The 17,076-nt window shown below is 42.2% G+C and overlaps 1 protein-coding gene across 9 annotated transcripts in view; it reads right to left on the minus strand.

Moving 5' to 3' along the window:
- Positions 1-17,076, minus strand: part of UBE4B (ubiquitination factor E4B) — a 148,777-nt gene that overhangs the window by 80,068 nt on the left and 51,633 nt on the right. For 7 of the 9 annotated variants that reach the window (XM_024356276.2, XM_063786433.1, XM_024356272.3 and 4 more), the window contains exons 3-4: positions 5,885-6,020; positions 326-413 (exon numbers count right to left, since the gene is read on the minus strand). In XM_024356276.2, coding sequence (XP_024212044.1) covers positions 326-413; positions 5,885-6,020 — 224 coding nt within the window. Of the gene's footprint in view, positions 1-325; positions 479-5,884; positions 6,021-17,076 lie in introns of those variants that run through there. The other 2 variants (XM_063786443.1, XM_024356274.2) reach the window with 2 other exon arrangements.

Consider the following 17,076-nt stretch of genomic DNA (forward strand, 5'->3'; position numbering starts at 1 on the left):
TCAAAAAAAAAAAAAAAAAAAAGCAAAAGACCAACAGAAAGAATTCTAATTTGCTCTAAATTAGTTCCTATTACAACCTAAATTTACTGATAAAATCATGGCCCTGAACCAAAAACAGATGGATATTATCAGATCAAAGGACTGAGTTACACTTCCATGAATAAGGGTAATCTAGGTTATTCATTTTTCCTCAAAAGAATAAAAATAATCACCTGCCTAGGACTTCCTGATTTCGGGTGGCCCCACTCTAACAGACTCTACAGATACAAGACATGAAATGTGTTTATTTCTATTACCTGTACCAAGGGCTTCATCGCTTACCAACCTTATCACTGAGGCTCCGCTTTTCTCTTCGATCATTTTCATCAACCTCCATGTTTTCAATTCCTGAATCCACATCCACCTGGGACATGCTTAAAGTACAAAAGACAAACAAGCCTTTTACCTTTTATAAATCCGCACAATGTCACTGTAGCTGCTGGGTGAGAAAATGTTTTAAAATATCAGTTAATCAGGAAAGCAAAATGATAATGGTCCATCTTTTTTCTTATTAATTTTTAAGAGTTCTTCATAAATTAGGATCTAAACAATTTGTCTCTTATACATGTTGGAAATATTTTTCCTAAGTTGTCATTTTCTTGGGCTTACTTTTTAAAAGTATATCATTGGCCGAGTGCAGTGGCTCACGCCTGTAATCCCAGCACTTTGGGAGGCCAAGGCAGGTGGATCACCTGAGGTCAGGAGTTCGAGATCAGCCTGACCAACATGGAGAAACCCCATCTCTACTAAAAATATAAAATTAGTCAGGCGTGGTGGCACATGCCTGTAATCCCAGCTACTCGGCAGGCTGATGCAGCAGAATCACTTGAACTCAGGACACAGAGGTTGCGGTAAGCCGAGATCGCACCATTGCACTCCAGCCTGGGCAACAAGAGCGAAACTCCATCTCAAATAAATAAATAAATAAAAGTATATCATTAAAGTAGGTTACCTATATATAGTATTTTAAAATGACATAAAATTCAACCAGGCCAGGTATATTGGCATGCGCCTATGGTCCGAGCTACCTAGGAGGCTGAAGCTGGAGGATCACTTTAGCCCAGAAGTTTGAGGCTGTATGCACTATTACTGTGCCTGTGAATAACCACTGTATCCCAGCCTGGGCAGCATAGCAAGACTCTGGCTCTAAAAAAAATTAAATAAACATTTTTAAAAATTTAATTAAGAAAATAGGCCAGGCACGGTGGCTCACACCTGTAATCCCAACACTTTGGGAGGCCGAGGTGGGCGGATCACAAGGTCAGGAAATCGAGACCATCCTGGCTAACATGGTGAAACCCGTCTCTACTAAAAAATACAAAAAATTAGCCGGGCACGGTGGTGGGCACCTGTAGGCCCAACTACTCGGGAGGCCGAGGCGGGAGAATGGCCTGAACCCGGGAGGCAGAGCTCGCAGTGAGCCAAGACTGCACCACTGCACTCCAGCCTGGGTGACAGAGCGAGACTCCGTCTCAAAAAAATAAAAAATAAAAATAAAAAATTTAATTAAGAAAATAAAAAACTCAACTGAAGTCTTATTACAAAAACTGGTTAAGTACATATCATTTACCCCCGATTGAACAATTGCCCTAGCACCATTTACTGGAAAGATCATCCTTTTTACATTAATATGAAAGCTCCTATGTCACATGTCCAATTTTCATTAACGAGTGGGTCTATTTCTGGAGACTCATTACTGTTCTGTTAGACAATTTGTCTGTCCCTAGCCAATACCACTTTGTCTTAATTACTAAAACTTCACAAATCTTGATATCTGCTAGGTCAATGTCTCCACTTTATTCTTCTCCTTTAAGAGGTTTTGCTATCCTTGGCTCTTTCCTCTTCTACACATACTTAGGAATCAACCTGAGGAATTCCTTAAAAACCCTCCCAGGATTTTGACCAAAATTTTTTTCACTCTTAGAGATCAACTTGGGGAGAAGTAATATAATTATATTACTGAGTTTTCATTACTCTCCAAGTATTAAGATCTTCTTTAAGGTCTATCAATAAGCTTTAGTAATTTTCTCTATAAAAATTTTATACTTCTTTTGCTAAATTTATTCCTAGGTACCATATGTTAATACTTTTTAATGAAATTGTGAATGGCACCTTTTTAAAAATTACGTTTTCTAACTTTTTGTTGCTGGCAGACAGGAATGCAACTGATTTTAAATATACACTTCTTATAAGCAACTTATTTATTTATACATAGAAAGTTTACATGTAAATAATTTTTTTTTTTTTAGACAGTGTCTTGCTCTGTCACCCAGGCTGTAGTGCAGTGGTGCAATCTTGGCTCACTGCAACCCCTGCCTCCCAGGTTCAAGCAATTCTCCTGCCTCAGCCTCCCAAATAACTGGGATTACAGGCACGTACCACCATGCCCGGCTAATTTTTTTTGTATTTTTAGGGGAGACAAGGTTTTACCATGTTGGCTAGGCTTGTCTCGAACTCCTGACCTCAAGTGATCTGTCTGCTTCGGCCTCCCAAAAGTGCTGGGATTACAGGTGTGAGCCACTGTGCCCAGCTAACATGTAAATAATTTATCTGCAAATTATTACTGTTGTTTCTTCCATTCCAATCCTTACTTGTTTTACTGCACTGCTAAATACAAGAAGAAATAGCAGTCATCCTTGTTCTTATTGCTGATTTTACAGAAAATGATGCTAACTTCTCACCACTGAATAGGAGAGTTGCTGTAGTTTTTTGGTAGATGCCCTTTATATTAGTTAGAGTAAGACAGGCTATACTGTAGTAACACATACACTCTGAAATCTTAAGAGGCTTAACACTGTAAGGATTTAGTTCTTGCTTACACAAAGTCTGATGAGAGTGAAGCATCCTTACTCCATCTTTAATCTATGCCATCTGCAATACACAGCCTCCAAGGTCACTGGAGCAAGAGAAGAGAGGGACGGAGGAGGAACATCGGCTCAACTGCCTTCATCTAAAAGTGACACGTCACTCTAGTTCATAGTCTACAGGACAGAACTAGTCATTGGCCCCACTCTAACTGTAAAAGAGAATGGGAAATTCTGGGGAGCATGTGGAATATTTGGTGAACTTTGTCTGTGCCACACTGTGAGTTTAAAGATACTCCTTTCTGTTCCTCATTTTCTTATTACCATGAATTAATGTGGAATTTTATCAAACTCTTGCAGCTACCAACATTATAAGGATTTTCTTTTTAACATGCAATATGGTAGATGATATTTATAGATTTTCTAATATCAATGCATCCTTGCATTCCTAAAGTAAGCCTAAATTGATCATGATATACTATATTTATATTATATTGTATTATTTTAAAGCAAACTTAATTGAAATATAAGACGCCTGTAATCCCAGCACTTTGCGAGGCTGAGGCAGGTGGATCACTTGAGGTCAGGAGTTTTAGGCCAGCCTGGCCAATATGGTGAAACCCCATCTCAACTAAAAATTCAAAAATTAGCCATGCGTGGTGGCCCATGTCTGTAATCCCGGCTACTCGGGAGGCTGAGGCAGGAGAATTGCTTGAACCCAGGAGGCGGAGGTTGCAGTGAGCCGAGATTGTGCCACGGCATTCCAGTATGGGAGACAGAGTGAGACTCCGTCTCCAAAAAAAATAAGGATAAATGCTTGAGGAAATGGACACCCAATTTTCCATGATGTGTTTATTTATTTATTACTTTTTTTGAGACAAAGTCTCACTCTGTTGCCCAAGCTGGAGTGCAGCGGTGCAATCTCAGGTCACAGCAACCTCCACCTCCCAAGTTCAAGCGACTCTCCTGCCTCAGCCTCCAAAGTAGCTGGGACTACAGGTACATGCCACCATGCCCCGCTAATTTTTGTATTTTTAGTAGATACGGGGTTTCAACATGTTGGCCAGGCTGGTCTCGAACTCCTGACCTCAAGTGAACACCTGCGTCGGCCTCCCAAAGTGATGGGATTACAGGCGTAAGCCACTGCTCCTGGCCTGATTTTTTAAAATAATATCTTTCAAACCAGTAGAGAAAAAAATGTGGAATAAGAGTGAGCAGAAGGAAATCTCTCCAACTCTCTATTCTCCATTTTTGATGTTTAGATATATCCTGGACCCCTGTTGTCTTTTTTTTCTTTTTTAAAGCTGAACATCTGCATTCACTACAATTTTACTTTTCTACCCAGAAATTTCAATCCTAGATACATTTCAGGAGAAACCAAGGACTCTGTCCTCTGTATCTCTAAATATCTTTTATATTTTTCATCTGCTTTGTTCTTTGTGGTACGTTCTGGGTAATTTCCTCAGCTCTTTCAGTTTGTCAATTCTTTCTTCAGCTATGTCTAACCCCTATTTAACTCTTACAGCAAGTTCTCAATGTAAATTACCTTTTCATTTCTAGATATTTTATTTGGTTATTATTATTATTATTTTTTTTTTGATGCAGAGTCTTACTCTGTCACCCAGGCTGGAGGGCAGTGGTGTGATCTCAGTTCACTGTAGCCTACACCTCCCAGGTTCAAGTGATTCTCCTGCCTTAGGCTCCCAAGTAGCTGGGACTACAGGCATGCAACACCACACCCAGCTAATTTTTGTATTTTCATTAGAGACGGGGTTTCACGATGTTGGACAGGTTGGTCTTGAACTCCTGGCCTCAAGTGATCCATGTCTCTGTTTCCCAAAGTGCTGGGATTACAGGCGTGAGCCACCACGCCCAGCCCCTTATTCATATTTTTAATTCTCCTTTTTCTTTTTTTGAGATGGAGTCTCACTCTATCGGCCAGGCTGGAGTGCAGTGGCACAATCTTGGTTCACTGCAACCTCCACCTCCTGGGTTCAAGTGATTCTCCTGCCTCAGCCTCCCCAGTAGCTGAGATTACAGGCGCCTGCCACCAGGCCCAGCTAAGTTTTTGTATTTTTAGTAGCGACAGGGTTTCCAGGTTGGTCTTGAACTTCTGACCTCAAGTGATCCACCTGCCTCGGCCTCCCAAAGTGCTAGGATTACAGGCATGAGCCATCGAGCCCGGACTTAATTCCCCTTTTCATCTGTTTAGCCCACTGACACAAACCGAGGGCACTGCTTGAGGGGAGAGGAGCCAGGTCCAAGGAGTCTGACTTGCTCAACCATGAAAGGAGTCAATACCTCAGCCACTCTTACCACCCATTTTTGGCACATATGCAACACAGGAGGGCTCTTTCAAGACACCTTGATCCTTATGAAGCAAATAGGGTATTTATTTGGCTTACCTGTATGAAATATTCCAAACTTTTAAATTTCACTAATTAGTAAAAGTTTTAGGGAGAGGCATATGCTTGCCAACTTTATATTTACAAAATGAGAACAATAGATTTTTTTTTAACTGACTACACCATTATTTCATAAAAGACATTTAATATGCAAGTATAGTGGGCCACGCACAGTGGCTCATACCTGTAATCCCAGTCCTTTGGGAGGCCAAGGCAGGAAGATCTCTTGAGGCCAGGAGTTTGAGACCAGCCTGGCCAACAGCTGAAACCCTGTCTCTACTAAAAATACAAAAATTAGCCAGGCATGGTGGCACACACCTGTAATCCCAGCTACTCAGGTGGCTGAGGCAGCAGAATCACTTGAACCTGGGAGGCGGAAATTGCAGTGAGTCATGATCGCACCACTGCACTCCAGCCTGGGCGACAGAGTGAAACTCTGTCTCAACAGCAACAAAAGTATGAAGAATATTTCTGAATAATACACAATCTTTAAATTTAATACATTTGACACTAATTTGCTAAGGACTGGCATGGGTCTCTAGCTGGCATTTCTGACTATGGACTAGAGGCTAAAGTGAATGGATCTTTCTCTTTCCCTAAATAAAAGAGCATATTAGAAAACTGGCTTCATTTTACCTTTTCTCACATGAGACACCATCGATATCCATGCTCTGGGAACGTGAGAGGGACTGAGATTGCGTTTCAAGGCTATTAGAGGGCGAGCTGCTGAGAGAACTGACTCCTTCACTGCTCTGGCTTCGATGGGCTACTCCTAAACAGAAAACACAGGAAGGATGAAGCCCCATGTGAAATAATGTTCAAGTTATTTGTAATAGCGACAGTAAACACGCACAATATGCAGTCACACCATCATGACATTGCAGCAACCGAGGAATTTCTATCAGAAGATTATATAAAAAGCTGGAAACAATAATAAAATCATAGGAACATTACTAAGAAATCATAAGTTATCAATATACTTCATATGAGGTCAGTAACAGAGCTACACCTAATGCCTAAAACTCACCCCTCATCACCTCTCTTGCACCAATTCAAACTATGGCCCACAAATACAAATTAGAAATACAAATTAACTTCCATGATAGTCCAGAAAAATCCTTGAAATGCGCCCAAAAGAAGATATATTAATAAACCAGGCCGATGCAGTGGCTCATGCCTGGAATCCCAGCACTTTGGGAGGCCAAGGCAGGTGGACCACCTGAGGTTTGGAGTTCAAGATTAGCCTGGCCAACATGGTGAAACCTCATGACTATTAAAAATACAAAAATTAGCTGGGCACCTGTAATCCCAGCTACTCAGGAAGCTGAGGCAGGAGAATCCTTTGAATCTGGGAGGAAGACGTTGCAGTGAGCCAAGATCACACCACTGCACTCCAGCCTAGGCGACAGAGCGAGACTCCATCTCAAAAACAATAAAAGGATATATTAATAAACCTATAGAAAAATATGTGATAAAGCGAGTATAATAAAATGTTAATGAGGCTGGGTGTGGTGGCTCACACCTGTAATCCCACCATTTTGGGAGGTCGAGGTGGGTGAATCACAAGGTCAGGAGATTGAGACCATCCTGGCTAACATGGTGAAACCCCGTCTCTACTAAAAATACAAAAAAATTAGCTGGGCGTGGTGGCGGGCGCCTGTAGTCCCAGCTACTCAGGAGGCTGAGGCAGGAGAATCGCTTGAACCCGGGAGGCGGAGGTTGCAGTGAGCCAAGATTGCGCCATTGCAGTCCAGCCTGGGCAACAGAGCAAGACTCCGTCTAAAAAAAAAAAAAAAAAAAAGTTAATGATAGAATCTAGATGGTGAGTATATGGGTGTTCCCTGCAAAATTCTCTCAACTTTACTGTATGTTTACAATTTTTATAATAAAATATTGAAAAAAAATTCAAGTGGACTCAACAATGTCCTTTGATATAGATCGATCCATTTATTGATTGAACACCTTAGTGGAAATTAAAAACCTGACACTTTGTTGCCCTCACAGAGCTGACAGTACAGTGAAACTGTAGTCACTAGTACAGGGACAGATGATTTCTCACAGCAATTTCCCATCAATGTCTTTAAAATCATGTTTTACATTGAAATTTTAAAAATTACTTTAACTCTGAATATCTTCCTATGAAAAAAGAAGAATGTTTACCCAGGCATTTGCAAATACTTTAAAATATATATACCTATGGTGCTGAAAAGGAAAATGACACATGTTTAAAAAACCCATTGGCTGGGCACGATGGCTCACGCCTGTAATCTCAGCACTTTGAGGGGCCGAGGAAGGCAGATCATTTGAGGTCAGGAGTTCGAGACCAGCGTGGCCAATGTGGTGAAACCCTGTTTCTAGTTAAAATACAAAAATTAGCTGGGCGTGGTGGCCCACTCCTATAATCCCAGCTACTTGGGAGGCTCAGGCAGGAGAATCGCATTAACTTGGGAGGCGGAGGTTGCAGTGAGCCAAGATCACCCCACTGCCCTGCAGCCTGGGTGACAGAGCAAGACTCCGTCTCAAAAAAAAAAGAAAAAAAAAAAGTATGAAAAAAGAAAACAGAGAAACTTGAGTTACCTGTTGTAGTGAAAACAATCACTGAATAAATACAATTTTAACCCTTCCAGCATTCTATGACAGTAAACTTGCCACTTTTTAATGTTTCTCTTCATTGAAGAATATTATAAAACATTTATCCATTCCTGAAAGCAGTTCTTCACATGTACTAATTTATTAAAACTTCTGCAGGATTTATGAAGGAAATAAGAAACTAAATTTTCTCTCTTCCTAAGACTCAAGTAAAATACACAAAGCATCTACCGTAGTGAGAATTCTGAAACAAGTTCACAGAATACAGTAAAACTTTTGATTCATTAATTTCAGGAAATATAACCCAAAGTAAGCCCTGAAAAAATACTTATTGAAGGAATAAATAATACACCATCACAAGGTTCTTAGGAGAATATTATTTTACCTATCACAATTAAAGGCCAAGTAACTTTTTAGTTAAAATTAATCAATAATAAACTTCAATGATCATTATGGTAGTAAATAAGCAGGCTTTAAAATTTCTACCCTACAAAACAAGTTATAAAATTAAACACATAATTACAAATTGTTTTAAAAACTATCTGTAGCATAGTATAGTATATGTACAATAATACTGTAGCAATATAGCTCCAGTGTATATCACATAGTGTAACATACTGCATTTGTAATATTTTTATAAGGCATCAAAGAGATCATCTGAATTCATTTTTTCCTGCATCTTCCACATGATCTTCACATTTCGGATCAAGTGGGGCAATTCTGCAACAATTTATTATGTATACAAGTGCTCCTCAATCTCTAAACACCAGGGGACTCCATTCCTTCTTTTCTTTTCTTTCCTCTTTTTTTTTTTTGAGACAGAGTTTCACTCTTATTGCCCAGGCTGGGGTGCAATGGCACGATCTCAGCTCAAAGCAACCTCCATCTCCCAGGTTCAAGCAACTCTCTCGCCTCAGCCTCCCGAGTAGCTGGGATTACAGGCATGCGCCACCATGCCCAGCTAATTTTTGTACTTTTAGTAGAGATGGGGTTTAACCATGTTTGTCAGGCTGGTCTTGAACTCCTGACCTCAGGTGATTCACCTGCCTCAGTCTCCCAAAGTTTTAGGATTACAGGCATAAGCAACGGTGCCTGGCCTCCTTATTTTCTTTTAAGAAATGGGTCTCAGCCAGGCACAGTGGCTCACGCCTGTAATCCCAGCACTTTGGGAGCTGAGGCGGGCGGATCATGAGGTCAGGAGTTCGAGACCAGCCTGGCCAATATGGTGAAACTCTGTCTCTACTAAAAATACAAACATTAGCTGGGCGTGGCAGCATGCACCTGTAGTCCCAGCTACTCGGGAATCTGAGGCAGAAGAATTGCTTGAACCTGGAAGGCGGAGGTTGCAGTGAGCCAAGATCGTGCCACGGCACTCCGGCCTGGGTGACAGAGCAAGATTCTGTCTCAAAAACAAAACAAAACAAAAGAGATGGGTCTCACTATGTTGGCCAGGGCTGGAGTGCAGGGGTGTGATCCTAGGGCACTGTAGCCTCAACCTTCTGGGCTCAAGGGATCCTCCTGCCTCAGCCTCTGAGTAGCTGAAACAAAGAACATATGCCACCATAACCCATTTCTCTCCTTTCTTAAATTTAAAATACTGATGGTCAGTCGTGCCTCACATCTGTAATCCCAGCACTTTTGGGGAGTCAAGGAGAGAGGATCACTTGAGGCCAGGAGTTTGAGACCAGCCTGGGCAACACAGAGACCCTGTCTCTACAAAATACTTAAAAAATTAGTCAGGTAGTCCGGGCGCAGTGGCTCACACCTGTAATCTCAGCACTTTTCAGAGGCCAAGACGGGTGGATCACTTGAGGTCAGGAGTTCGAGACCAGCCTGACCAACATAGTGAAACCCTGTTTCTACTAAAATACAAAAATTAGCCTGGCGCAGAGGCGGGAGCCTGTAATCCCAGCTACTAGGGAGGCTGAGTCAGAAGAATCGTTTGAACCCAGGTGGTGGAAGTTGCAGTGGGCCAAGATCGCACCACTGCACTGCAGCCTGGGTGACACAGCAATACTCCATCTTAAAAAAAAAAAAAAAAATTAGGCATGGTGGCATGCACCTGTAATCTTAGCTACTTGAGAGGGTGAGGTGGAAGGATTGCTTGAGCCCAGGAATTAGAAGCTGCAGTGGGCTACAATCATACCACTGCACTCCAGCATGGGCAACAGATGGGTCTTTTTTAAGACCCTGTGTCAAAAAAAAAGGACACACACAAAAACCTGATGGTGTCTTTGATTTTATTTAGAAATCAATGTGAATTAAATATTGCGACTAAAAACACATCAAATCAATAGTACAAAATATCACTGTTTTCAAACCTCACACACTCCCTTGTCTTCATGCCCTCTCCCACCCCAAACTTGAGGAATCATGGTCAGGAAGCCAAGTCTTAAGGAATACAGGTTTTTTCTTCCTTCATCTTCACAAAGCCAGATATTAAAGAATTAAAAAATGAACATAATCTGCTGTAACCCTCTTTTAGAAGATGAATAAACTCCCCACATATCAACTATAGAACAAACCTTCCACAAGTGAGGTGTGTAACACAGAATGGAGAAAGCTATGTCTGCTTCAGGAAACAGGAATTACCAACCTTCTAGGCGGCAGTATCCAACTTCTATAACTGAGAAGAGTTTGCTAAAGGAAATTACGCATTCTATGTGGGAAGATCAGAACATCAAAGGACATAAAAATTTCACGTCTGTAAGACTTTCTCCTAGTATTGTAATATTTCCTGAATGATGTTCCCTTTCAAGTACAAACTAGACCAAATATCTACCTTTAACTTGTAACATTAGGCCTGTTCCAGTATTACACACACACACACACACACACACACACACAAATGCATAGGCTTCTAAATTCCACCGTAAAAAGAGCACAGAATTGTCAAAAGGGTCCTTGAAACCTCAATAAAAGGTCAAGTGTGGTGGCTCACACCTGTTCTTCCAACAGATTGGGCGGTCGAGGCAAGAGGATCGCTTGATCAAGACCAGCTTAAACAACATAGTGAGACACCATCTCTACAATATATTTTTTAAAAAACCAAAACGCCTCAATAAATCTGTTTTGTTGGGGGCATTGGTCTTAAAGGTAATGGCCAACCATCTTCCCTCCTCTTTTACAGATAAGAATATCTAGGTCTACAGAGTCTAAAAACTTCCCTTAGGACCTCTTCGCCTGTTAGAAACAGAGCAAAGAGTAAAACACAGGTCTCAGCCAGGCATGGTGGCTCACGCCTGTAATTCCAGAACTTTTGGAGGCCAAGATGGAGTGGATCGCTTCAGTCCAGGAATTCAAGACCAGCCTGCGTGACACAGGGAGACCCCGTCTGTATGAAAAATACAAAAATGAGCCAAGCGTGATGGTATGTGCCTGTAGTCCCACCTACTCAGGAGGCTGAGGGGGGTGGGTCACCTGAGCCCAGGAGGCTGAGGCTGCAGTGAGCCACAATGGCACCTCTGCACTTCGGCCTGGGCAACAAAGTGAAACCATGCCTAAAAAAAAAAACACACACACAACCTGCCTGATTCCTAACATAATGCTGTAATTCCTTTACCCCAGACTGCTGAACAGTCCTTTGGATCAAAGATTTTAAAACAAAGTTACCTATTTTATACACTCAAAAATTACAAAAGCAACCAGGCGTGGTGGCTCACGCCTGTAATCCCAGCACTTTGGGAGGCCGAGGTGGGCGGATCAAGGAGTTCGAGACCAGCCTGGCCACCATGGTGAAACCCTGTCTCTACTAAAAATACAAAAAAAAATTAGCCAGACATGCTGGTGCACGCCTGTAATCCCAGCTACTCAGGAGGCTGAGGCAGGAGAATTGCTTGAACCTTGCAGGCAGAGGTTGCAGTGAGCCGAGATTGAGCCACTGCCCTCCAGGATGGAAGACAGAGTGAGACTCCATCTCAAAAAAAAAAAAAAAAAAAAAAATTACAAAAGTAAAACTTAAAAATAATTAGGTTTATAAAAGGAGTCATTCATTCTATTAATCAAAATCCTAAAGCTTATTTATATAGCTCTTGACAATGAATTAAGCTAAAGCGTTAATATTCACGGAAAATACAAAGTATACTTGCACTTTATTTGGTTAACACCAAGTCTCACCCCTGAAAACTTTTTTTTTTTTTTTTTTTTTTTTTTTGTCAGAGACATGTTCTCAGTGATACCTGGGCTGCAGTACAGTGGCAAGATGATAGTTCAAGGCAGCCTGGAACTTGGGCTCAAATGATCCTCCTGCCTCAGACTTCTGCCTCAATGCTGATTATAATAAACATATTCTATTTCATAGAGCAGACTGACATTTTCTTAGCAGCTAATTTCCTGATAAAAACATTTTGTTCTTGGCTGAGCACGGTGGCTCATGCCTGTAGTCCCAGCACTTTGGGAGGCTAAGGTGGGCGGATTACGAGGTCAAGAGATCGAGACCATCCTGGCCAATATGGTGAAACCCTGTCTCTACTAAAAATACAAAAATTAGCTGGATGCAGTGGCACATGCCTGTAGTTTCAGCTACTAGGGAGGCTGAGGCAGCAGAATCACTGGAACCTGGGAGGCAGAGGTTGCAGTGAGCTGAGATCGCGCCACTGCACTCCAGCCTGGGCCATAGAGCGAGACTTTATCTCAAAAAAAGAAAACATTTTGTTCTTGTGACTAAACAAAAATAAAGTGGGCTGGGTGTGGTGGCTCATGCCTGTAATCCTGACACTTTGAGAGGTTGAGGTGGGAGGATCGCTTGAGCCCAGGAGGTTAAGACCAACCTGGGCAAAATAGAGAGACCCTGTCTCTACAAATAATAAAAAAATTAGTTGGGCATGGTGGTGCAAGCCTGTAGTCCCAGCTACTCAGGAGGCTGAGGTAGGAGGATCACTTGAGCCCAGAGGTCAAGCTTGCAGTGAGCCATGATTGCGTCACTGTCCCCCAGCCTGGGTGACAGAGGGAGAACCTGTCTCAAAAATAATAATAAAATAATAAAATACGGTCAGGCGTGGTGGCTCACACCTGTAATCCCAACACTTTGGGAGGACAAGGCAGGTGGATCAGCTGAGGAGTTCAAGACCAACCTGGCCAACATGGTGAAACCCCGTCTCTACTAAAAATACAAAAATTAGCTGGGCATGGTGGCGGGCACCTGTGATCCCAGCTACTCAGGAGGCTGAGGCAGGAGAATTGCTTGAACCCGGGAGGCGGAAGTTGCAGTGAGATTGCGCCACTGCACGCCAGCCTGGGCAACAGAGTGAGACTCTGTCTCAAAAAAATAAAATAAAATAAATTTAAAAAACAAATAAAATAAAATGACATTTCAAGTCTGTGAAGAACAACAATGGTATCTTAAATACTGGGATAAGAAAACCAACAGCCGGAATTAGAAAATCACTTTGATTTTCATATTTACAAGACAGAATATTCCTCTCCTTAGTGTCAAAAGGCAGAATCATGCATAGAATCATACATCTGGAGTCAGTAGACCAGGACTGCTCCTTGGAGAACTGGCTGATTTCTAGGGCTGGGGCAGGAAAAATCCAAGATAAGTCTAGAGCATCATACGGTGCTAGAAAGACGGTGCTCAAAAATATAAAAGAAGAGGCATGTCAAATGGACCAAGGATCCAACTTGAAAGAGCTCCCATGGTCAAAGCTGGAATAATTCCTGTAAAATAAGTAATGTTGCTACTGAAATCATAACCCAAAGTATAAAATAAATGTGTGTGAGTTCATACTGATCTAAGAGATTAAATACATAGCAGGGGAGAAGGGACAAGTTTTCCTCATAGAATTCCAGATTACATATGTACTTCCCCACTCCAGTAGGTGAAGTTTAATTCCCACCCCTTAAGTGTGGGATGGACTTAGGAACTCGATACCAAAGAACTGAATATGGAAAGGGAAAAACACTAAGTTTAAGTGGAGAAACACGGCCAGCACTAACTCAAGCATGTGATGATGTTTAACAGCATCAGGGACATCATGTGGATATTATATACCCCTGATACGATGTGATGGGAAGGGCACTTCACCTGTGTGACATAATCTTCCCCAAAACCCACAACCCCAGTCTTATCATGAGGAAAACACCAGACAAAGCCAAATTAAGGGACATTCTACAAAGTAATGACTAGTATTCTTCAAAACTGTGAAGATCATGAAAACAGAACTGAGATACTGTTGTAGACCAATGGAGACTAAGGAGACTCATGTTTAGTTTAGTCAAAATCATATCCAGGCTAATTCCTTAGTTTTGACAAATGAACCAGACATTAACATTAGGGGAGACTGGATGAAGGGTACACAGGAATCCTGTATACTATCTTCATAACTTTTCTGTACATTGAAAGTTAGTCCAAAATAAATGTTCATTTTACAAAGAAACTAGGACTGGAACCCAGTTCCATCATTTCTAGTTTTGTAATCTTAAGTCTTCTTACTTAATATTTTTACCTATGCTCTGGTAATACTGGCATCTGTGCAGCCTACTTCATAGTTCTACTTTGAGGAGCCAATGAAAAAAACCAATGTGAACGTGTTTACAAGTTCTATAGATACACCTGTATGCGTCAGACGAGAACAGAATGAGAAATCAGGGCAAACTCCACTGTAAAGAACAGATTTGCCTTGTTACCACAACATCTGCTCTGGTCTTGTCCACTTTTAGCATACCTAAGTACTAAAAAAGAGACAGGGAGGCCAGGCGCGGTGCCTCAAGCCTATAATCCCAGCACTTTGGGAGGCCGAGGTCAGGAGTTTGACACCAGCCTGGCCAGCATGGTGAAACCCTGTGTCTACTAAAATTACAAAAATTAGCCGGGCGTGGTGGCACATGCCTATAGTCCCAGCTACTCGGGAGGCTGAGGCACGAGAATTGCTTGAACCTGGGAGGCAGAGACTGCAGTGAGATCATGCCACTGCACTCCATCCTGGGTGACAGTGAGACTACATCTCAAAAAAAAAGAGAAAAGAGAGAGGGAACCTTATCCCACCACTGTTGAATGACTTTTCTCTCTCAACCTATCATTTCAAATAATCACACAAGTGTAATTCCTATGGATCCACTGACGCTTCTATATTGACATTACTTGTTAAAAACAACTCACAATGAACAAACAAATGTAAATTATAATCCACCTAACTCTTGTAGCTAAAAACGATATATGCGTATAACGGGATTTTGAGTCCCCCCATACCTCATTTATCTCTACATCCAAGGTCACTTCCTCTCCCCTGCAACCCCTCCCTGATAACTAAGAATACATTTCACAGTGCATATTTAATAGTCACTGAACACTTTGGGAGGCCAAGGCGGGTGGATCACCTGAGGTCAGGAGTTCAACACGAGCCTGACCAACATGGCGAAACCCTGTCTCTGCTAAAAAATACAAAAAATTGGCCAGGCGCAGTGGCTCATGCCTGTAATCCCAGCACTTTGGGAGGCCGAGGCAGATAGATCACGAGGTCAGGAGATCGAGACCATCCTGGCTAACACGGTGAAACCCCATCTCTACTAAAAATACAAAAAATTAGCCTGGCGTGGTGGTGGGCGCCTGTAGTCCCAGCTACTCGGGAGGCTGAGGCAGGAGAATGGCGTGAACCCGGGAGGTGGAGCTTGCAGTAAGCGGAGATTGTGCCACTGCACTCCAGCCTGGGCGACAGAGCGAGACTCCGTCTCAAAAAAGAAATAAAAAATAAAAAATAAAAAAAATTAGCTGGGCGTGGTGGTGGGTGCCTGTAATCCCAGCTACTCAGGAGGCTGAGGCAGGAGAATTGCTTGAATCTGGGAGGCAGACGTTGCAGTGAGGCAAAATTGCGCCACTGTACTCCAGCCTGGGGAACAGGGCGAGACTCTGTCTCAAAGAAAAAAAAAAGTCACTGAATACAGGAGGGCTTTGAGGATATTTTCTGAATTTATGGTGGCTGCATCAAATGCATGCTGTTAGTGAACTCTGTACTTGTTCTTACTACCTCAGTTTCTCTATAAAATGATAGAACTGATGTTAAAAAAAACCTATAACCCTTTACAGTTGCATTAAAGTTATAAAGATGTGTTGTTGTTTTTTGAAAACCATGCTGCATAGTTTACAATAACAAATCCAAATACTCCATTATGCATCCCCTGTCAAAACAGTGACAAATCTTATCAACAAAAGAGAAACTGAACCACACAACCTTGGCTGGTGAACATTTCCTGACCCTTCACAAAGGCCTTCCCCTCAGGTCAGGGTTGAACTAGTCTCTTTCATCTGCCACATTCAGGGAGCCTCGGGAAGATGTGTCACTTGATTAAACAGAACCGCCTGAAGTCAAGAGGCCTGAGGCCACGAGGTGACAAGCTATTTTCATTCTTTAGGATCACAATATTTCCTGTCACTAGGAGAAGGAGAAGGGAACAAAGGAGTTTTGCTTCACTAAGGATAGGGGATGGGTATGATGACAGGCCAGGGTGTGGCTCTCAGTCCACTTCAGGGGACGAATCCTGCCAAACCTGACCAATGTCCACTTGCTGGAGGCTGGCTAGGGCTTAATGTTAAGGCTCTCCAGGTATGAACATTCAACTCTAGGTGTTAAAGGTGACAAATTCTTCTGAATCCAAAGATTTCAAAATCGTAACTTTTTCTTAAACTTACTTCCCTTGGATTCCAACTGGAAACTGGAGAGAGGCCGGGTACAGTGGCTCATGCCTGTAATCCTAACACTTTGGGAGGCTGAGGCAGGGGGATCGCTAGGCCCCAGGAGTCTGAGACCAGCATCACCAACATGGTGAAACCCTGTCTCAACTAAAAATACAAAAAAAAAAAATTAGCCAGGAATGGTGGCGGGCGCTTGTAATCCCAGCTACTCGGGAGGCTTAGGCAGTAGAATTGCTTGAACCTGGGAGGTGGAGGCTACAGTGAGCCAAGATCGTGCCACTGCACTCCAGCCTGGGGGACTGAGCAAGACGACATCTCAAAAAAAAAAAAAAAAAAGAAAAGAAAAGAAAGAAAGAAAGAAAGGAAAACTAAAGGGAGATGGTGAAGAAAACTCCTAGTCCCAAATCAATGCAGTCAACCCTACTACTTCCTGGATACCTACTATGAGCTCAACAGATAAAAGAGAAACACAAGATAGTTTTTTTTTTCAGAGCTTTCAATCTAGTTTGGAAGACCAGACAAATGCACCCAAAACTAAGAGTGGTTTGTGTGGCACAATCTCTACTGGTTATAGGCCTTTTGGGGTGAATATGTTGACTGGGACAGCAAC

Source organism: Pan troglodytes, chromosome 1 (genome assembly GCF_028858775.2).
Source record: "Pan troglodytes isolate AG18354 chromosome 1, NHGRI_mPanTro3-v2.0_pri, whole genome shotgun sequence".
Taxonomy (NCBI): Eukaryota; Metazoa; Chordata; class Mammalia; order Primates; family Hominidae; genus Pan; species Pan troglodytes.